This window comes from Gouania willdenowi, chromosome 7, assembly GCF_900634775.1.
Source record: "Gouania willdenowi chromosome 7, fGouWil2.1, whole genome shotgun sequence".
NCBI classification, from domain to species: Eukaryota; Metazoa; Chordata; class Actinopteri; order Blenniiformes; family Gobiesocidae; genus Gouania; species Gouania willdenowi.
This window is the reverse complement of record NC_041050.1, coordinates 31,480,138-31,502,395: the sequence shown is the minus strand read 5'-3', so window position 1 is coordinate 31,502,395 and position 22,258 is coordinate 31,480,138. Positions and strand designations below refer to the sequence as shown.

General features: G+C 37.2%; 2 protein-coding genes and 1 non-coding gene across 4 annotated transcripts in view; 1 reads left to right on the top strand and 2 right to left on the bottom strand.

Moving 5' to 3' along the window:
* Positions 1–17,333, top strand: part of LOC114466932 (sortilin-like) — a 20,887-nt gene extending 3,554 nt beyond the window's left edge. Inside the window, exons 2-13 of the mRNA XM_028452808.1 lie at positions 798–942; positions 3,422–3,577; positions 4,803–4,909; positions 5,095–5,197; positions 7,587–7,758; positions 9,684–9,874; positions 9,961–10,150; positions 10,353–10,469; positions 12,584–12,692; positions 12,774–12,880; positions 13,850–13,979; positions 15,326–17,333. Coding sequence (XP_028308609.1) covers positions 798–942; positions 3,422–3,577; positions 4,803–4,909; positions 5,095–5,197; positions 7,587–7,758; positions 9,684–9,874; positions 9,961–10,150; positions 10,353–10,469; positions 12,584–12,692; positions 12,774–12,880; positions 13,850–13,979; positions 15,326–15,340 — 1,542 coding nt within the window. The 3' untranslated portion in view covers positions 15,341–17,333. The remainder of the gene's footprint in view (positions 1–797; positions 943–3,421; positions 3,578–4,802; positions 4,910–5,094; positions 5,198–7,586; positions 7,759–9,683; positions 9,875–9,960; positions 10,151–10,352; positions 10,470–12,583; positions 12,693–12,773; positions 12,881–13,849; positions 13,980–15,325) is intronic.
* A 1,779-nt stretch (positions 17,334–19,112) lies between these two features.
* Positions 19,113–22,041, bottom strand: ngrn (neugrin, neurite outgrowth associated). 2 transcript variants are annotated; one of them, XM_028453451.1, is made up of 3 exons: positions 21,819–22,041; positions 21,629–21,739; positions 19,113–20,071 (listed from the first exon to the last, which is right to left on the bottom strand). In XM_028453451.1, exons 1-3 carry the CDS (start codon positions 22,007–22,009, stop codon positions 19,498–19,500), a joined length of 876 nt encoding a protein of 291 aa, XP_028309252.1. In that variant the 5' UTR covers positions 22,010–22,041; the 3' UTR covers positions 19,113–19,497. The 2 variants fall into 2 exon arrangements, with proteins under 2 accessions (XP_028309252.1, XP_028309253.1); XM_028453452.1 differs by lacking the exon at positions 21,629–21,739.
* Positions 22,042–22,180: 139 nt separating this feature from the next.
* trnaw-cca (transfer RNA tryptophan (anticodon CCA)) lies at positions 22,181–22,252 on the bottom strand. The gene has a single exon. It is a non-coding gene; the product is annotated as a tRNA-Trp (tRNA).
* Positions 22,253–22,258: the final 6 nt, after the last annotated feature.

The following is a 22,258-nucleotide window of genomic DNA, read 5'->3' as shown; positions in this document are numbered from 1 at the left end:
AACTCAATGTGCTTTACATGATAAAACATTCAACTCTTTAAAATCAATAAGAACATTTAAAATCATCAGTAAAATCAATTCAAATCATCAACAAACACTAAAGGCAATATTTCAAAAATAAGTCGAATTTTTACCTCAACATCAGTGAAGATGTTGGTGTTTTAGACCACTTGGGTCAAACTTAAGGCCCGGGTGCCAAATTTGGCCTCTTTCAGCCTCTAATTTGGCCTGCAGGAGAAAGTGAAAATGACAGGAAAAAACATGTAAATTACAAAATAATTATTTTATCACATGATGGCAATCATTTTTAATAATTTTTTTTCCCAAAATCATGCACATTTCCTCAAATTATTCTACTAAATTTAATAACAACTGTTATTAATATCAAGGAAATGTAAGTGAATTTAACGGGCTAAATCTGATCAGATTGTATGAACTAAAATGAGTTTGACACCCCTGTTTTAGACTACTGTGGATTTTAGTTAGAAACAGTTTTTGGTTCTTATCTGTTTTACTGACATTACTGAGGTTACATTACTGTGGTTACATCACAGCTTTTCAAACAGGAAGTGTAATGCCTCTACTGAAACCTGAAGAAATACTTACCTAATAACGTGTGAGAACTCAGTTCTCCTTTGTGAGCCTTCATGAAGATGTTTTCCTTTATATTGCATCTTTTTATTCCATGTGAAATATAAAATGGCTCAGCATAATATTATCATTATGCCTCAGAAAACAAATGTCCTGTCCACCTCCAGCCCTTGACATTTCTCTTACTCCAACCTGTTTGTTTACAGAGCACGTTACGGGCCATCCACGTGTCCATAGATCAGGGTGAAACCTGGAACATTGCTCAGCTGCCGGCCGTTGGACACGAGCAGTTCTACTCCATCCTGTCGGCAAATGATGAAATGGTTTTCATGCACGTGGATGAACCAGGAGGTTAGTAGAAAAAAACGCATCAGTGTTTTTTTAAAAATATTTTTTTCAAATTGTTTTTAAATAATTTATTTATTTCAAACATGTAAAAAAAAAAACCCACATCAATCACCCATGTGTAAAAAGAAAAGGATAAAGAAAACACATCAAGGTTTAATGTTAATGTGCAGCAAGTTTGCTCCAAAGTGAGTAGTGAGAAGTTTAAACTTATTTAATACTACAACACAATTTCTAAGTTTTTTATTTTCTCCATAATATACTTACTCTCTTACAATATATTAACTATAGTAAATTAGACGTTTTTTTATATACAAATATACACAACATATTACTCATGTCTGTAATATTAAATTTATATACAAATATTTCGCATACAGAAAAAGACTCCACATCCCACAATGCAATGCGTAAACATTTTCCGAAAATGTCAATAAGACAGTGTTTACAGCATGGGGAGGAAAACAAACTTACAAGTGGCAATTTCAACCTTTGACATTATTATTTGGAGCAAGTTAGCTTCGATTTGTTGATCAATGAGGCCTTCACTATGTCTTTATCTGATGAGAATTTTTCATCACCAGCAGTTGAAATTGGAATAATTTTAGAAATATTTAGGATGGAAAAACTGACCTATCAAATAAGAACCCAAAAGGATACATTTTACCAGATCTGGAATAACTGGATTTCATTTATAGCCCCCACGAGGGCAGACTTTGCTTGATATCTCTGGTTTGCAAATATTGTAACTCACTCATTCATTTTGTGACTCTTTAAATTTGAGACAGCAGCAGCGGCTGCCCCCTCCCCCCACCCTTCTTTGTGTTTTTCTTTTCCTTCTGTACATAGTTTCACTTGAAATGTTCTTTTATTCATTGTGCTGTATCAGAATTCCCTTTAAGTGAGCTAGCGAGCCCCATCCGCCCCATTTATTCTAGGTAGCTTTATGGCACGGGGTTTTACAGGGATGATCCTTTGTGTTTTTATTTTTTTAATTTTTTCCATTGACGCTACTCTATCTAATATAATTCCTGTGAAATTTGATTTATCAGAGGAGGGTGGGTCCACCACAGAACAGGAGAAATCTGACCCTTGTTCTGGGACTGAATGTTATATTCAGACTCACTCCCTCAGTTGGATGGTGTTGCTTGCTTTTTGGACTAAAAATCACAAAACTGGATGGTCACAAAAATGGTCACATTTTGATATTTTTGTCCCATTCCAAATAAAAGATACAATATAAAAAAGTCTTCCCAATTACTTTTAAATAAATTACATTAAAGGGGGGTATCATGTTTTTTTTTCAGGCACATAGTACCATTCTATAGCATAGTCAAATAACTATGCCACCCAAAATTGTTTGGAAAATGCAGCAAATATCAAAAATAATTAAGAATAAAGAAATGTCTCTCTGTGGCAATGCTTCGACTTCACCTCTGTCTCTTTAAGAAACTCAGAGCCTGTCTGACACGCCCATAAACACACCCCCTTCAAACACAGAATATTGTATTATAAGAATGGTACAGTGTAAGCTCGCTACAATACATTAGAATGGTTATCAAAGTGAGGAATGCTAACACAATGCTTGAACTCCCTCACTTCATCCAGTGAACTGTGTGTGCGTGTGTGTGTGTCAGAGCCGATAGGGAGAGAGAGAGGGCAGTCACTTCTCCTCCGGCTGCAGCACTTATAGACAGCGCCACTTTAATAGGTTTAACTGATCAACTTACGGGGTTACTAAAGGATGAGAATGTAGGCTTAATAAGTTATCCACTTTGATTTTGCCTCGGTAGGAAGTGTCAACCACAGCCCTCCCTGCATCCGTATTGCTATAGCTCTGTAGCGGGAGGGAGGGGCTGCTTCCTCGGCTCTACAGACAGTGACGAGGAGGGGAAAGAGTTTTTTATTTCATTTTTATTTGTTTTTTAATGCGTACATAAATGAGTACAGACAACATAAGCCAGGGGTTTCTTAGAAAAGTATTTAAAATGAGTAAATTAAAAGCTAAATCTGCAGTTGGGCGCTGTGGGCTGAACTAAGGAAGAGAACATAGGAGGGGGGAGGGGGCTCGTCCCCAGGCAGAGCTTTGTCCCCTTGAGCATAAGAGCAGGAAAATGGCTGGGAGATTTAAAGATTACTCAAAAATACATGAATCACTCTGAGCAACAGTGGAGGTATGTTTTTCAGGAGGGAATGACACACTAACATGATATAAAGCTTGAAAAAGTGATTTTTACGTGATACCCCCCCTCTTTAAGTTAATTTAAAGTAATTTAAGTGTCTTTTACACAAAAATAAATCTGCTATTATTTATGAATTCAGTTTTTTAATGGTTGAACCTACCAAAGGGCCTTAACTCAAGATGAAAAATGTTATCTACTCTAACAAAGTTTCTTTACACAACAGGACTGTGTTAATACAAACTCGTTTGTCAAGTCTAATGACTTCCTGTAAGTTTAATCTTTGGTGCCTTGCTTTCCCACAGACACAGGATTTGGTACAGTGTACGCATCAGACGACAGAGGCACTGTTTACTCCAAGTCCCTGGAACGCCATCTTTATACGAGCACAGGAGGTGACACTGACTTCACCAACGTCACCTCACTGCGAGGAGTCTTCATCACCAGTATCCTGGCTCAAGGTAGCACAACTCATCTGTTTGGAAGGTGCCATGACAAAGGAATCACAATCCATGGCTGTGCTTAAATTCCCTAAGACACACAAACACAAACAGCTTCTCCATTACATACCAAGGGAGGGTGTCAGATAAATATTTAATTAGCTGCCCCGTGTTAGATGCTTTGTCTTCTTGAAGCCTCTGATTGACCCAGGTGTAGCTCACATCACAATCTAACAAACGTGTCAAAGTCGAGGCCTGGGGGCCAAATCCGGCCCTTTAGACCATCAAATCAAGCTTGCAGGAAAAAGTTAAAAAAGAAAAAACATGAATTATTGTCCAAATAATTCAGTTATAGATAAATGAGTTCAGATATTTTAGATTCAATTCAATGATACTCCACAATATTTGGAGGATCGCAATTTTCCCATGCTTTTTTCACATGACTGTAGTCATTTTAAATTTCAAATTGTTCAAAGAACTACATTTTCCTGAAATTATTCCACACATTTTAGGTTTAATTAATTTAAATACAAATTGGTCACAAAATCAGTGAAATTTAAAAGAGAAAATCCAGCAGGGACTGATATCTGTCACTAATTGCTTGGATATTGTTGGTGCCTTACATACTTGTAAAGTACAAACTTGGGGACATTAATATTGAAATTGCACATTTTCCTGCCTAAAATTTGTGGACCACTTAAGATCAAACTACTTTGTATTCAGCCCCTGAACTGAAATGAGTTTGACACCCCTGACCTAACCTATGAAGTGGTCATTCATTCTTCTATTTCCATTAAAAAACTAATTTTCCTGAAGTTTATTACATTCATATACAAATTAGTTTGTCAGGATTTACATTTTATCTCACTTTAACATGACAACTTCTTGACTTTACAGTGTAGGTAGTCGATGGCTCTATAGTTGTATTTATCTGTATTATATTTGCATATTTGTAATGTATTTTCCCGGAGGTGTTAACATGTATTTAATCCCTATTTAATTAACAGTCTTTTATGTAATTTATGTATGTAATCTATGCTTTCTTTTCTATGTTTTAGTGTTTCTTCTTTCATTGGAAATATTTCTGGAGCATGTGTTAAAAAAAAAGCATTTTCTCTATGGGATAAATAAAGTACAACTTATTCTGATTCTGGTTTATCCAGTTAACTAAATTCTGACCATGAGCTATCCTCACTTTTTTTGTTTAAAATTGCAAATGACTGCTTTGCTTTTCAAATGGTTTCAGATAACTCCGTGCAGTCTGTGGTGTCCTTTGACCAGGGTGGAGAGTGGGTCCCTCTGAGGAAACCCGTTGACAGCAAATGTGATTCTACATCCATGGACCCGGATAAGGTGAAAAAGCAAGGAACTTTAAAAGACGTAATCAGCTTCAGTCAGAAGTTAAAACCTGTCTTATCAGACTGCATAGCATAGCACAGATTCTTATTGAACTGAAGATTTTATCTGCCATTACTAAAGTTCAGAGTGTTGATATTGTCAACACACTGACACCTGCGTTGTGCTGTATTTGTCCACAGTGTTCACTTCATATCCACGCAGCCTACAGCATTGCCATGAAGCTGAACGTGCCAGTGCTGCCTTTGACTGAACCCAACGCTGTCGGCCTGATCATAGCTCACGGTAACTCTCACAACACGGCAAATATCACCAGTGTTGTTGACTGGGATTTACCAACAAATGTGAGATAAACCAACATTAAACCTATTGGAGACGAAATGTGTACCTTCTGCTTATTCAGTTTTTTAAATTGTCAATATCTCATTCAGTATCATGTTCATAATTCGATGGTTGCTTTTATTGAAAGATGTATAGAACAGGAGATATACATTTTTTGTGTTTGGGACCGATTTGGTCGTATTGACTCCCATTATAACCACTTATTTTGGATACACTGTTATCCTGACATATAACAGTGATTTTACCATGAATACCTTATACATCATGGCCTCTATTTTCAAAATATGAAATATAAAATGCACCTTATTTTTGGAGAAAAACAATCAAATCATAATTTGTGTATGAAAATGTAGAAATGTAGAAAACTCTAATGCAGAGCTGTATATTTATGGTTAGATCTGATGTGAAAAAGTGGGAAAAAAATATTTATATATGACATTTTGAAGACACTTTAATGAAGGGTACTGTAAGGTATAAGCTCAGTGTAGTTTTTTTTTCTATAAATGCTCATAGCTCTAAAAGTAATTATGCCTCAAAATCAATGTTCCTATCAATTATTGACCTACTCAAGACTTTAATGTACTCATACTATATATTTCACTTTGCACCGTATTTAAAAAAAGAAAAACTTATTTTGTGTTTTTGTGTTTTTCTTATTGAAAAATGTGTGTGTTTTTATGACAGAAAGGGCATAAAGGGGTGAAAACATGATTCCTAAACATGATTCTATGTCAAGCAAACGGCTGTTTAAGTGAGTGGTGGCTGCAAAAAAAGTGCACTGCACTGTTTTCAGAACAGAGACCAGAGAGGGAACAAATTAAGACAAGCTTGAAGCACAAGCATCCACTATTGAATCAATCATTTTTCTGGACAAAAACATGGATTATCCTTATATTTGATATGTGGATTATGTAAATAGATCCACTGTCTCTGGCGCTGCGGGCACACTGTGCACCTGTGTGTGTTTGACGTGCTGGTTTCCCCCTGCGCTGAACCGACGTTGACAACTGTCTGTTAATAAAAGCAGGCTTACCACTAAAGCAAACATAAATATGTCATTTGTATGAGGAAAAAATAGGTTTTAATTGTTGTTTCAGGTCGGGCTCTGATATAAATACCAAATATCTGTCGGACCTGAAGGTTTCACTTTTGCTTTGTCGGATTCTGGTCAAAGCTTGAATAAGGTTCATATCATAAATGGTTTGTGTTTAGAAGCAAATCAGCACCACAAAAAGCCAAAACAAAGTATTTGTCTCTCTTTTTCTTTCTCCTCGTCCTCCTCCACCTGCTCATTCATTCATTCTCCAGCTCTGACGCACAAAAACTTTGAGACAAACGCGGGTCAGGTTGGAGCCACAAACCATTCACACTGGAGTCTGACACAGGTCACATTTTAAATAGTAATGTGAACGGACAAACAAAAAATTGCTGTCACTCGGCTCCGATAGTCACACACGCATTTGGTGTGAACGCACCCTGAGCCTTACGTCATTTTCTTAAAATTAGTATTACCGTATACCGTGGTAAAATAGGGAGGTAGTATACCGGTATCAAAATTTGGATCCCGCCCAAGCCTATAACACAGTGGGTAAGAAGTGATGGGCAAACTTTCCCAGTCTGTTTCTCACTTACCTGTCTTTTTGAAACTGTTGTAAATGTGGATTAGGGTGGTTCACAAAATTGATTTTCACCAAATTTTGCCAGATCACTTTTTGCGTTGTTCACATTGACATTGTAAACATCTTTACCAAAAATGAAGTCAATCTCTGCACATTTAAGGGTGGCACACTTTATCACAAGGTGGATGTTTTTTCTATTTTCAGGAATAGTGTTTGAACTGTTCTAATGTTTTTACTCATTTGGCATAAATACAGGCAGAAACTATTAATGAGCATACGTACCTTTATATTGTTAAAGTTTCTGATATCTGTGAAAGTTACGTATTCTTTGGTTGACCAATATAAATTACGGACGTTATAATGGTTGAATTTTTGGTACAGATGTTCAAAATATTAACAGGAACAGGATAACAATCTGGCAAAATTTGGAAAAACTTTTTTTAATACCATTATATTGTGGGAATGTTTGTTTTAGATTTAGATCAATCTTGATCAGTCACAATTAGCTGGTGCCAAAGTGGCAATGGAAGTTTGTTTTGCTTTTAACTAAAAGTTTAAAATTCATTTTGGTCCAGAAGATAAGCAAACTTCTTGTTTTAAATTATTATTCTTTTTTTTTTTAAATTTTGTGCATTTATTTTGTTTTAGGAATCAGTGGAGCAAACACGAAGTTTGTCTTTTCGAGTTTAAACACTTGGCTTTGCTTCCCACAGGAAGTGTTGGTGATTCCGTTTCCGTGATGAACCCAGACGTGTACGTGTCTGACGATGGAGGTTACTCTTGGATAAAGGCTCTCGAGGGGCCGCACCACTATGCTATTCTGGACTCTGGCGGACTGCTGGTGGCCGTAGAGCACAAACCCAACCAACCAATCGATATCGTCAAGTGAGTTGTGGGAAGGAATAGCAAGTGTGTAAAAGAAGATGGACGACGTATCGAGCAATTAGGAAGAATTAAAGCTGGGTTGTCAAACTCATTTTAGTCCTGGGGGAAAATATGGACCAGTTTGGTCTCAAGTGGGCCATAGATTTACAAATTATTTATAATTTATAGACATTTTGTGGAATTGTTTGTGAGAATTTGAAACATTTGTGGAAAATTTTAAAATCCTTTCCACAACTTGCAATTAAAAATGAGTGCATTCATGTGATACAAACAAAAGAAGAATGCAAGTCCCTAAAAATATTGTAGAGTTGGTGAATTTGAGATATCTACAACTGGATCATTTGGTAATTTACACAATAATTCATGTTTTCAATGTCATTTTTACGATCTCCTGCAGGCCAAATTGGATGCTTTAAAGCAGCGTTTCTCAAATGAGGGTACGCAATGGCAGTACAGAGGGTACTTACAACAAATGTGAACATGGACAATATGGGGTTTATAATGTTTATGCTTAGTTAAAAATAATAATAATAATGAAGGAAATTATGTTGATTAGAATATGAGATGAAAATACAAAGGTCAGTCTTGGTCCCACACTAGGGTGGAGATGACCAGAAATTATAAAAACTATAGAAATAAATCTATTCTGGAGGCACTTAATCAGTGTTTTTCAACCTTGGGGTCATGACCCCATGTGGCATTGTCTGGAATTGAAATGGGGTCGGCTGAAATATAAAACTATATTCTTTAAATTTAAAACAAGACACAATCTTAACTGTATTCTATACTATTTGAAATAAAATGCACTTGAAATATATATGAGCTGGTGCAACTTGCCACTAATCCTGGCTGCTCTATAACACATAACAAACAAAAAAACTAAGAAAAAAGTGTCTTTGGGCCCGCCCGAAATTTGTTTTATCAAAATGGGGTCATGATCCAAAAAACATTGGGAACCACTATGCAAAATACAGCTTAATTCTGGTATTCTGAGGAAAATGTTGTAATCAGACAAAGCTGTACTTGGATTCAGAAATAAGAGAATGGGGGTAGTTGAGCCAAAAAAGGTTGTGAACCACTGATCTAAAGGGCAGGATTTGGCCTCTGGGCCTTGAGTTTGATACATGTGAATCAGAGAAATGAGGCAAAAAAAGTGCTTAGAGCTGCTATCTGGAGTTTCTGAGAGAACATCTCCATGTCCCACCCTCAACAGCTCTACTCTGCCTCTGCCAATCTACCAGAAGCTACGCCTCTACGTTTGTGCACACACATTGCAAAACATAACAAAGTCGCATAACTACAAAAACTACACATTTTTTGTTCGAGTGCCATAACTTTTGATGAAAACATCTTTATTACCTGTTAATGAGAAATGTCGCCAAATCCTTTTAAAAGCAGCAACTCACTCCACCTTTGAAAAGCAGCTCTGAGATAAAGTCTGTTGTGGTCACAAAGACGTTTATCTACAAGCTTTGTACCCGGACTTTTCTTTTCTTTTTTAGTAGAAGTTTTATACGTTGGAGTTTCGGAGCGTTCCTCCATGACGCTCTGCTGCTGAGAGTGATACTTGTTTGAGACGTGTGGCCTTGTTTCCGTGCATTGACTTTGATTGACGGTCCTAGCTCCAGGAAGTCGAAGTCTATTGGCTGGGTGCGCTTGGAGATCGTTTCCATTCGTATAGGACAAAGAAAGGACTTGTATACATTAATGTATATGAATGACCACCGGCAGTAGACCATAGTAAAAGACTAGTGAGGTATTTTTTGGCATTTCAAAAGAATCATGCATAAACATAGATTTCTCAGAAACTCCGATATCAGCTTTAAGTGATCTTTTATTTGATAATTTATTCAGTGTATCTCAAACTTCTGGTAACACGGGACCATCAAAAATGTCTAAAAACGTCTTTCTGGACATTGTGACAGATTCTCAACAGATGAAGGACAGTGCTGGAGGCAGTATAACTTCACCTCAGTGCCCATATTTTTCACCGGACTAGCCTCAGAGCCTGGTGCTCTCTCCATGAACGTCAGTATCTGGGGCTACAGAGACTCTCTCCTCAGTCAGTACTGGATCTCCATCACCATCGACTTCAAGGAACTTCTCACCAGAGACTGTGAGTGATAGCATTCCCTATAGGAACTGAATAATTCCCAGTTTCAAACGGATCTATAACAGACTTACAACTTCCTGTTGGTGTAGGCGGTGACGAGGACTACGTTCAGTGGTTGGCTCACTCCGATGACCTCAGTGACCCCACCAATGGCTGCATGCTGGGCTACAAGGAGAAGTTCCAGCGTCTTAAAAAGGACTCCGTTTGCTTTAATGGACGTGATTACAAAGTCATCAACCAGCCGACGCCATGTACGTGCACCTTTGATGACTTCATGTGGTGAGTGTTGATTGAAATGAAAATATTCAAATGAATTTTTAAAAGCATCTACACAGAGGACAACATAATTGACTGGTCATTATTTATTCATAATGAAGAACAGAATATAAGATATTTTTTGGGATATAAAATAAAAAAACAGGCTCATCTGTTCTTTATGAAGGGTTTTTAAAAGAATCATTCCTTTTTTCTTTCATCACAGTGACTTTGGATACTATCGTCAAGAGAACAGCTCACAATGCATCGAGCAGCCGGACCTTGAAGGAAAAGACTTGGAGTTCTGTCTGCACGGCAACGAGGAGCAGCTGGTGACCAGCGGGTAAGACGAGTCCAGCCTCATGATCAGAGCATTCCTAGGATGTGAGCAGACGAATCATTTCACTTTTACATAAAATCAACCCCATCATAGACTTGTTGCAGGCAGAGACTGTGTCATTTGTCAGTGTTTGGTCAGGATTTCTATTATGCAGACATTTCAATTTGATTTTGAATATTATTTCGTCAGTCTTCAGAAAAACTAAAACAGAACAAACAACACTAGATTGTCTCACAAATCAGCCAAAAGGGTGTAGGTTGAAGCAAAAGCTAATACACACCTACCCCATCACAAAAAACAAAACAAAGAAACTATTACTATTTTTAAAATACGCATTCTACACAATGTTTTATGTATACAGTTTATACATGCACAAACATCAAACATACACATACATACAAATTAATGTACATGACATGTGAATAATAATAGTATAAATATTTTACTATTTATTATCTACTTTTCAACCTTGGGGTCAGGACCTCATGTGGGGACGCCTGGAGGTTAAATGGGGTCGTCTGAAATCTGTAGTAATTTAAGAATATTTAAAAATATTACTGATTTTAAAAGGAAAAGTTAACAACTGTATTCTATTTTTTCACTTTGCCAAATATAAATCTGGTTAAAATAAAATGCAGCAAAATATTGATATATGAGGTGGTACAACTTGTCACTAATCCTGGCTATCTGCATTTGTAACACAGCAAAACAAACATGATCAAAAACTAATTCTAGAAAAATATGTCTTTAGGGTCACCATAAATTCTTGATATCAAAATATCAAAAAAGGTTAGGAACTACTGCTTTAGACTGTTGCTTCTCCACGTCGGTCTAACTTTTTCCACTTGTTTTGCCTTGTAACCGTTTTACTATCGGTGGTACGTGAACTCGCATTGACTTCAGTCGAGCAGCCAATAGTAACGCCCAAAACAGCTCATGGAGCACTTTGTAGAAAGATCTTGGTGGAAATCTAGCATCACCCTCCTGAATTTCTAAAGCCTAAAAATAAAACCAAGAGGAGGAGAAGAGATTCACTGTCCACTCAGAACACTTTCAATTACAATATGCTCAAAGTTGATGATGGATTTTTGACCAAATAACCCCCCAAAAAATGTACATACTGCAGCTTTAAACAAGCTACCCACCTAGCACAGTGTTAACGGTCTCCTAATAGTTTGATCTTTATTTGTCTCAAACTCTAAAATAAAATAAATAAACAACAAAAAAAGAACCTGTCAGGGTCAAGACAGTTGATGCGCATATGCATATTAACCATATTATATATATATAAGATCAGTGGTTCATTAATAATCAACCAAATGCAAATACACACTTATGTCAACACAGTAGTAGTTTGAGAAGGGACAAAACGATGCAATGCTTATCTAGTTCTGCTCCTTTGCCATAGTGTCCAAAAAAACATTTATGTATATATTTATATAATGGTGAGGCAAACCAATATTTACAACTCAATTTCTTTTTTTATGGCAACAATACATCAAAAAAAGAAAAAGAATAGTACAGCATTCATCGCAGCAAAAACCGAAGATCACAAAGACCTGGATGTGCAATCACTCCCTTTACACATTATATGTACACACCATGTGAACACATACCTACAACTACTGTATACACAATCAACAATCAACACAAATATCCTGTTCACACTGCAACTGTTTCACAGTACCCCATGTCTCTACCCTAATCATCCATATTGTCAATAAAAATAGTCTTACTTACATAGTTTTATTGATTGCTTTAAATGAAATGGATCCAAAATGTAGTGATAAATGTTGTAGAGATCATGCTGACTATTGTGAGTCAATCTGTGAGTGTTGTGTTTGAACCTAAATGACTAAAAGCACTGTGTAAACATATTCACCAAACAAGTGAAGTAGTTAAACAGGTTTGGCTGCAGCATGTGGTAGTTGAACAGGAATCTATTTGCATTGATGCATTTGCATTGGTGGAAAACATCACTGCAGTGTCCCCATTTACAGCACAGCTTTGGCCTTTAACTTCAAGCAAAAGTAAAATGAAAACCCTTAAAAAGATTTTTTCCTGCACATGTGAATGTCATTCGGTTTGGTTTCTAAAAGTCACCGTTTGTTTCACAGTTATCGGAAAATTCCTGGAGACAAATGTGAGGGAGGAAAGACCCCGACGCGTAAAGTGGTACCTCTGCGTCAGAAGTGTGTGAGTGACCTGTTGGATACACAGGAAACGGTCAGTGTCTCTTTACTAACACCATCTTATGGACAAAGACATCAGATTGTACTTTATTTGTCCGCTTCTTTCCACTTAAAGGTGAGCTCCTCCAAATCCGTCTTTATTGTGATAGTCGTCATTATCGTCTTGCTCATGAGCATTGTGGCTGGAGTCCTATTTGTCAAGAAATATGTCTGCGGGGGCAGGTTAGTGTGTTTGTTTTTAATCCAAACCGAATAATTATCTAGGGCCTATACTACGAAGCTGGATTTCATCTTATTGCACTAACCTCTGGGATTTAATCAGTGTGCGCTGTCTTACGGGGCTAAATCACCATGGTAACTTATGCTGAACGACTAACCTGGTCTGGCTAGGATCTGAGCGAGTACTAAAGTCCTGATTCCTGACCAATCAGTTCTCTTAAAGAACGACCTGCCCAAAAAAAGGAGGATCATTGCATGAACACGTCTCTGTGTGGATCTGATGTGACGCTGACAGGAGAGAGAATATTCATCTTTTATTTACCATGACATCCTATAGGAAACATATAGATTTATATCTGATGGACTGACCTACATCAGTCAGCTGATAAAGCCTGTAAAATAATGTAAAATGCAAATATTGTCCACCTTATGATTTAGGCTGATCTGTATGAACGCAGCATCAGAACCACAGAAAAGATAAAAGGTAAAATCAGTGTCTGATTATTATCCATTTATAATTTCACTAATTTAAGCATTAATACTCATCAATTCCTGCATTCATTCCTTCCTGCTTTTTCTGCAGCAATGGTGTTGTTTTTGGTCTTGCATTACGGATATTAATTCTTCATATTTTGAAAGAAATATACCTCAATTGTGACGTAAATTGCTCTACAGTTTCTCTGCGACTGTGATTGGTCTAAAGCTGTAATCTCCCCCTCTGTCACAAGAGCGCGCACGTAGCCAGGTGGAAATCAACACGCTTAACTTAGCGAGTTGTAATCGAGATTCGTAGGACAGTTTCTCTCTGACGGAGAATGTTTGGTTAGGTGAAGCCCACTAACGGAGATAAATCCAGGCTTTACTAATCTAGCTTCGCAGTACAGGCCCCTACAGTTGCTTTTGTTTGTGTGATAAATGTTTTTTATTTGGATGTTTTAAACAACAGGACAATCTGCTGAATGTGTCCCACAGGTTCCTGGTTCACAGGTACTCAGTGCTGCAGCAGCACGTTGAAGACAACACTGCTGAGGGCATCGATGACCAGCTGGAGACCAACCACACTCAAAACGGAAAAATAGAGTTTCACGACGACTCAGACGAGGTACATTTCTCTGACGAAACAAATCATTTCACATATAATCAGCGTAGGAGCTATAGAAGAAGTTACTGCTCACTTGTGTTTACGTTTGTTGGTGTTTGGAGTGTCACTGGATGTTAGAACTGACTTATACAGGTGGGCTGCATGGGTGGTGGTTGAACCTCGGAGTGGGGTAAGACGTTTTAAAAAACATTTAAAATAACCATCAGAACCCTTGAATTTTAAATATGATTTTAATTCATTGATTATTATTTAAAAGGAACAATGCACATTAATAAACAGAGAGGCTAGTTTCCATTGTGTGTCCCTGGCCAGATTTTAAAAGTCAATCTAAAATGTAAATGGTATTAAATACAGAGAGATTACAACATAAAATATGACAAATAATAAAATAAATAAACAGAGCTCCAAGCCTGGACTAAAACCACAGTTCAAACAAATCAGTTAATCTATACTTAACACAACATAAACAAACAATATACAAAAATATAAATAAAATAGAATAAAAGCCTGTCAGTGTGAACATAACTGGTGGTCAAGAAGCCACTTTTAACCTTAATATATGATTAAAAAAGAACACCAAATTAAGTTACATTTATTTGTTTATTTTGACTTACATTAGTTACCCAGATGTATTGTTTTACATGTGTTAGCACATGTGCTATTTTACAACACCTGTCCACAGGATGCTTTTAAAGGGAATAAAAATACAAAAAAATAAAGTAAGGAGGATTAAGTTGTGGGTTTTTTTTATTTTGAAAGGTATTGCAGCAACAATCATCACTTTTCCTAAACAGATGAATACACAAGCCAGACTAGCTGCTAAACTGCTTGTAAAGCTCTTTCTGTTGCTCACTGAGCCTGTGAAACCTGTTTGATATTTGTGACCTTACTGTAAAGACTGTAAACCTATGAAGACTTTTTGTGTCAGTATACCCCTAGATTAAAACAGAAAATAAATTAAATGGTAAAATGTGAGAAAGCTTGATATGAAACACATTTTAATAATGATTAACTACATACAGTATGTGTAGAACTGTACATAGAACTGTAACATGGTTCCCTAGTTTTGAGTTAAAATATAACTGACAATTTTCATAGAATTTTCTTCGCAATTGCGATAGATTTCCTAAATTAAAATTATTAATATTCCATAATTGTAATGAATTATCAATTACAATTAGAATTGACCCCAATCCTAGGTCACCAGTTTGGGTCACTCGTCTCCAAAGCACCAGAATGCTAATGGTGTCAGGTGGCATGAGTCACAAAGATAGGCCTGTTAGTGTGAACATCATTGTGCTGATGTGGTGTTTGTTCTTCTGGATGTTTTCTTTGTCTTTGCACAGGATCTACTGGAATAGTGAGCAAACCTGCCCTGCAACTGAGCTACAGACCCTGAGGCCGCCTCGTGGCTAACGGCTGTTCCTGTCACTCTCCGTCTCCAGTTACTTCTTCCTTTCACCTTCTAGAAAGAGCCTTGGCCACGCCCACAGACCGAGCGTCTGTGTCTATCTGCTGTAATCAGTGAAGTTTAATGAATGTACGCAGGCTTCTTTGGACTAAAGCTATGAGCGGAGGAGAACTATGAGAAGTGGCTGTGTGTGTAGTATTGTGAACCACGCTGTTGGGTTTGCTGCTAGAGTTTTAAATCCTAAAGGTAATAATTTTAGGGAAAGAATCTGAGATCTGAAGGGGTTTGAAGTTTAGCTAGTTGGACTATTGGTCCACCTCTGAATTACGGGTCCAGCCTCTCTCTCTCTCTACCTGGAAACAAAGGAAACTAATTTCCCTTCTGCTAAGGATGTGTGACCTCGTTTCCATGCACTTGTATATTATAAACTCACTTTCTCTTTGCTGTTTTTAAATGTCAGAGCAGTTTGGTTTTGTGTGAAAATTCCTGCCTCATCATCCGTCCGGAACAGTCGTGTCTTCATCTCTACATTAATGAATTCTGCCTCCCAAAGGCCAATAGTCTGTAAACCTTCTTCCAGAGACTCTAAAGGACTCCTCAATGAGATCCTTGTTTGAAGTAATAATAATGCATATATGGAAATACGTCATTTCCAGTAGGTTTGATAGCAATAACTTGTTTATTGTTACATGTTTGTGTTTTCCGTGTATAGTCCACGCATGTAAAATGTTTCCGTCAGCACAATATCTTTTTGAAATTTACTATTGGAAACTTCACAGCATATGAAGTAGTGTCTGTTTAAGAGGAAATTTGAAAAACCTCCATATTTTAAACTTCTTAAAGTGAGCACAAGGTGGTCTGGATGGGAGGAGCTTGCAGTTTGAACTGTTTCCATGGATTTTTCTTCAACAATCATTGAAAACTACTGTTTGTAATTACTTGAGCTGCTTTTGTACTAATTAACTTTTGCAAATACATAAAAGCTTCGATGGTTCAGAGGTGTCAGAAATGATAGTTTAGTAGCAAATATCTTGAGATGTTTTTTTAAATACATATCTATATATAAATATATATGAATCACTCAACCAAAAGCTTCGGTGCAATTTGACGATGCAGCATGAAAAAAGCAATTCAGATACGTACGTAGATGTTTAGCACAATCACTGTTGTAGCTTATCAGAGGCACGGAGCACACATGATTGAATGGTCTGCAGGGGCGGAGCTTAATCTTTAAACCAGTGGTTGTAAACCTTTTTTTTTTCCTTCTGTAATCTCTTGTCATGTTAGGCTTTTGTTAAGCCTTGTGTTTCTCAGTTCCTTTAACTCTTCCTGTGCCCAGAGCAACAGCACACTTGAGTTTTTAATTACGTTGTGTTTTGGCAAGTAAGCAAAACAACTATTAATTTATTTTGTTGAGTCGCACACACTGATGTATCAAATTATCTTCGAATAATAAATGTTTCCACATTCCCGTGGTAGAGAATCACTGCGATAAAAATGAGTAGAATTACAGGCGACTGTTTACGATAAACTACCAAGTTTTGCTCTACACTTGCGTCTCATTTAGTTCCGTACCATCTTTATTTTTTCCCCCCCATGGGTTAAATTCAAATGTCACAAGTTGGTTCAGAGAGCAATAAAGTGGATGTGGTTTTACAAGTGCCTGATGTGTGTAGCTGAGGGATGGGCAGCATCTGTTTGTGAAGCAGCCACGTACTTGATCTACATCCTAAGACAAAACGTCCTCTGAGCTTTGCAAAGACAATGGGTAGATGAAGGGTTATTATCATGTAGCTCTCTTTAATAAATGACTACATTATATGTGAAGGTTACGCACTGTAAAATGTCAACATTGTGGTGGTTCTGTAAATATTTACATCAGCCATGTTCTGTATATTTTAGGCAGTTTGCTTTGAGTTTGCAAATAAATTCACATTTCTCCATATTTGTATAAATGTATGTTGTTATGAATTTTCCCTCTTCTTTATGAAAAAATAAAATGCATAAAATGATGCATTTTACTCCTAAGATTTGCCAAGCTGCACAATTTCCTATTCAATCACCTGAGTCAGTTTTTAGGGAATCATATTCATATTTAAGTTACAATTACAATAAGTTACAATGTTTACAATTTGTTTAATATTTTCGAAAGCAATATTTAAGAAATTCAATGCCTTTTTTATTTGCTAAAACAAACCAGAAAAGTACAGATTCCAAGGTATAAAAGAGCAAAATCAACATTTTTGTAGCCAAGATTAGATTTACGTGCATTTAAATTATGAACTGTAATTTACTTTTAAAATTAAGTCACAAATAATAGTAACACCAGCCTGTGGTACTTCAGAAGTCCTAGAATGTGGGGACTGTCTTCAAAAGTTGAAATGTATTTCAGGAATTATTTGGGTGAAACTGGAGGGTTTTAGAAAAAAAATAAATAAATACGAGACTAGACTAGACTGGAGCAGAGAGAAAACACAAGTCCCCATATATACATATATATTGAGGAGCATATTTATGAATTTGGAGGGACTGAGATATCTGGAACTAAACTTTATGGTGATTTACAAAAACCACTAAAATGTAGAAAACTTCGACCATACGCGTGCTGTAGAGTGACCAGTGCATTTTGAACAAGAAGACATAGTCATCAACATCCTCCACCAGATTGGTTGTCATTATAACTCACAACCTTTTCCTAAATGTAAAACAATAGTGTGTGTAAAAATATTATAAAATATATATCAAATAATGTTACATGAACAACATTTTTTTTTGAGTTAATGTATTTTAAGGGCTACAAAAAATAACTCCAATTAGATAACATTTAATCATGTCAGTCAACACATGCTAATTTATTGCAACATATCAAGCATGCATAAAGCTGACATGTTGGCAGTTACAATAATAAAGCTTTTTACACACACACACATAAAATCTCTATTTTCTTCCAGAATAGCCTTTTCATTAGTTATTATTACAAGGGATTTCAAACTTAAGGTTAGCCCCCGGTGCAGGAAAGTTGATGATCTGTAAAGGTTGCAGGAGGTGAAGTAGGAAGGTGGCAGAGTTATTGCACAATATGATTTATTTCTAGGTTAAATGTTTTTTTAAATTTTTTTTATCATAATATTATTTGAAGTTAATGTCATTAATCATCAACCCACTGTAAGAAATAACAATTCCTTATTTTAATATATTTTTGAAAACCATCACAAAGTGTCAAAGAGCCACATGAGGCTCCAGAGCCACAGGTTGCAGACCCCTGTACTAGAGTAATTACTTGTATATAGAAATAAAACTGATTCAATTAGTAATATATGACAAAGCTCAAGGCTTTTATTTTATTCCCTTTTTTCTTTGGTTAACACAGCAACAAATGATGAAACTTTATTAAAAATCAACAACACAGAGAGTCATTGATAGTCACTTAAACTAATGACTTAGTGCAGTGGTTCCCAACCTTTTTCTTGTTGTGACCCCATTTTTATATCACACATTTCTGGAAACCCCTGGAGACTTTTTTCCCCTGTAAATTTTGTTTTTGATCACGTTTGTTATAAATGTAATACGCCATCGTGTTACAATTACAGACTAGCCAGTATTAGTGCACAAAGTGACAATACGCACTAGCTCAGATATTTATGAGCTTCCTTTCTCTTCCAGCACACTATTTCTGTTTCTGATATGTATTGTTTTTTTTTATTTAATTGTGCAAAATAAAATTTAATTCAACTCAACTTTATTTAGAGAGCTCATCAAGGCAGCCACAGCTGGCACAAAATGCTGTACACAATAAATACAAACAGCAAAACAATAAACTAAACTAAGTAAAACAAGAATAAAAACAGATGTAATTATCAAGCACAACAATGAATAGAGAAAAAAACACAGGACACTAAAACACGAGCAGAGTTTTGTGCAAAAATTAAAAAAAAATTGTAATAAAAATATTTTAAATGTAATTTGAGTAATTTATTTTATTTTATAATTATTAGAGATTTCAGGCAACCCCATTTGACTTTCATCTGTCCAGATGTGTTGCTTCAGCTCACTCTGCAGGTAGACTGGAGAATTGCACCATCCTCCTGCCCTCCAGCAGTCCATCAGTCAGATGCTATAGAGAAGGTTCCCGTCAGAGTCAAAGAATTCATTCCCGACTTGCACTGGTGGAGTGACGTTCTCTACTCCTCTCAGCTCCTCCAGCTCCTCCTCTGTAAAAACACGTCCGTCCCAAACTTCCTCGTCCTCCTCTGATGGAACCACTTCCTCTGCTGAGTTTGCCCGTTTCAGATCTTCACCATGAGCGGGTGTAGAGCGCGCTGACACAGCCGTAACAGGAACAACACGCTTAACGACCAATCCTGAGCCTTTGCCCTGAGTCACCTGACTCTGATGAGGAGCCACTGGTACCAACGCTCCGTCTGTGCTGCCAGACTGGAGCACGGCTGTTGCTGCTGCACGATTCCCAGGAAGTGTCTCCCTGGGTTGGTGAGCTGCAGCACCTGCAGGGAGCGCATTCTGTCTGAGAAAAGCCATTACTTTAGAGTTCTGCTTCATCTTCCTCTCAGGGGGGGGGACGAACTTGCTGCCGAGGACTCTACGGATGACGTCAGGGTGGACAGAGAAACTTTCAGCCAGACGATGAACACTCCACTCCTGAGGCTGGTCCTGCTTTAGAAACCTACACAGAGAATACAGTGATATTAATACATAGGTCAAAGAGTCGCTATGAAAACAATCTACCACTACACCTCCTATTTGATGAATTTATCTGCCATTTTTATGGTCATTTCATTTTTAGTTTTCTTTAAATTGATATTGTTTAATAATCACTTAATTAGGTTGAAAAATATACTAATGGCCCTAAAAACAAACTATAACTATTTTCAGCTGAAGGGAATATAACCTTTATTCCGTGTCTTGTCCACTTTTCCCCGTAGCTACTGTATCTCAGAACACAGGTAAATATTTACCATTAAGGTTGATATTAGGGCTGAACGATTTTGGAAAATAATCTAATAGCATTTTTTTTTCCTCAATATTGCAATTTTATATGCAATTATTGTTTCAAGTGCTTCTTGTCATGTATTTTTCAATGAACACAAGCAATAAATCAATCTGTTTCATAATAAACAATTGCAGATTTATTTCAACTTTAAATAAATATAAAATATACATTTTATAGCACAGATAACAACAATAAAGCAAAAAAAAATCTGTGGCTTTACCTCTTCAACATGTAAACATGTGGACTGCACTTCTTAAACACTCACTGAACTTAACAGGAAAGCTTACTAATATCTAGGGCTGTAGTCAACCAAGGAAATGGTTGGTCGACCAAAACTATGGCACACGTAGCGATTAGTCGACCAAAAAAAAACAACAAAACAAAATGAATGAGCAGAGGAGGACGAGGAGAAAAAAAAAGAGAGACAAATATTTTGTTTTGGCTTTTTGTGGTGCCGATTTGCTTCTAAACATAAACCATTTATGATATGAACCTTATTCAAGCTTTGACCAGAACCCAACAAAGCAAAAGTGAAACCTACAGGTCCGACAGACATTAGGTATTTATATCAGAGCCCGACCTGAAACCGACAATTAAAACCTATTTTTCCCTCATACAAATGACATATTTACGTTTGTTTTCATGGTAAGCCTGCGTTGATGTCAACATCAGATCAGTGTACGGGGAAACAAACGCATGTCAGACACAGGTGTGCAGTGTGCCTGTGGCACCAGAGACAGCAGTGGATCTATTTACATAATCCACATATCAAATATAATCCATGTTCTTGTGCAGAAAAAAGGATTGATTTAAAAGTGGATGCTTGTGTTTCAAGCCTGTCTTAATTTGTTCCCTCTCTGCTCTGATGACAGCACACTGCGCTGACGGCTAAAGTGCAACACCTTTTTATTTATTTTTTCCGCAGCCAGCAGGCACTCACACAGTAGTAGTTGAGCAGACAGTGGTCACTGTCAGCGCTGACCGGCTGCCTGAGTGGGCGTGTCTTACTGCGTCAAAAGTAACGCCCATAATCATGGCATTTAAAAAAAAAATAATAATAATTTCCTCCGAGTGGCAGCTCAGCAGAAAGCAGGGGTTTAGTTTCTCTAAATAGCATTTTAAAGTGTCTGTACTTTACTTTATTATTATTATTTTTCACTCCACTATATTTGAAAGACACATATTGTTTAATGATGGTATTAGAAAAGTGTCCATTGATGGATTCAGAACCTGATCTGTTCCATGGCCTCCCAGGTGAGTTTCCTCTGAGGAGCTCCTGGTGGAGTCATCTTCCTCCTCAGAATGTGGAACTTCACCGTCTTCTGCTTCCTCTTGATCTCACTGACAAACACCAGTAAACACGTGTTTCACACACAGCACAGACGGTCAACGACTGAGTGTTTTACACTGAAATCCTTACTCAACCACAGCCTGGACTTTCTCTTCCACATCCTGGTCCTGAGGGTCTCCATCCTCCTGCACAAAGGACTGGACCCTGCGTGGACCACCTGTCCACGTACCGCTGCTGAACCTGGTGTTGAACACACAGCCATGTGAGGACAAGGAGAGACGCAGACAAGCAGAGAGTCTATGGAGCAGAGAGGACGCCATGTTTGACCAGCTCCGTGACACGTGACCAAAGCTTTTCCGGTAACAGTCGATGTTGATGTTGATGTTGTATTGACAGTGCTGCCACCTAGTGGCATATAGCAGTATTAATTTGTTGTCTATCTTTCACAGTTGCTGGTCAGCTGATCTGAATTGAGTGCCATTCCAAAATATTGACCCCGACGTGATTTGAACACGCAACCTTCTGATCTGGAGTCAGACGCGCTACCGTTGCGCCACGAAGTCATGTAT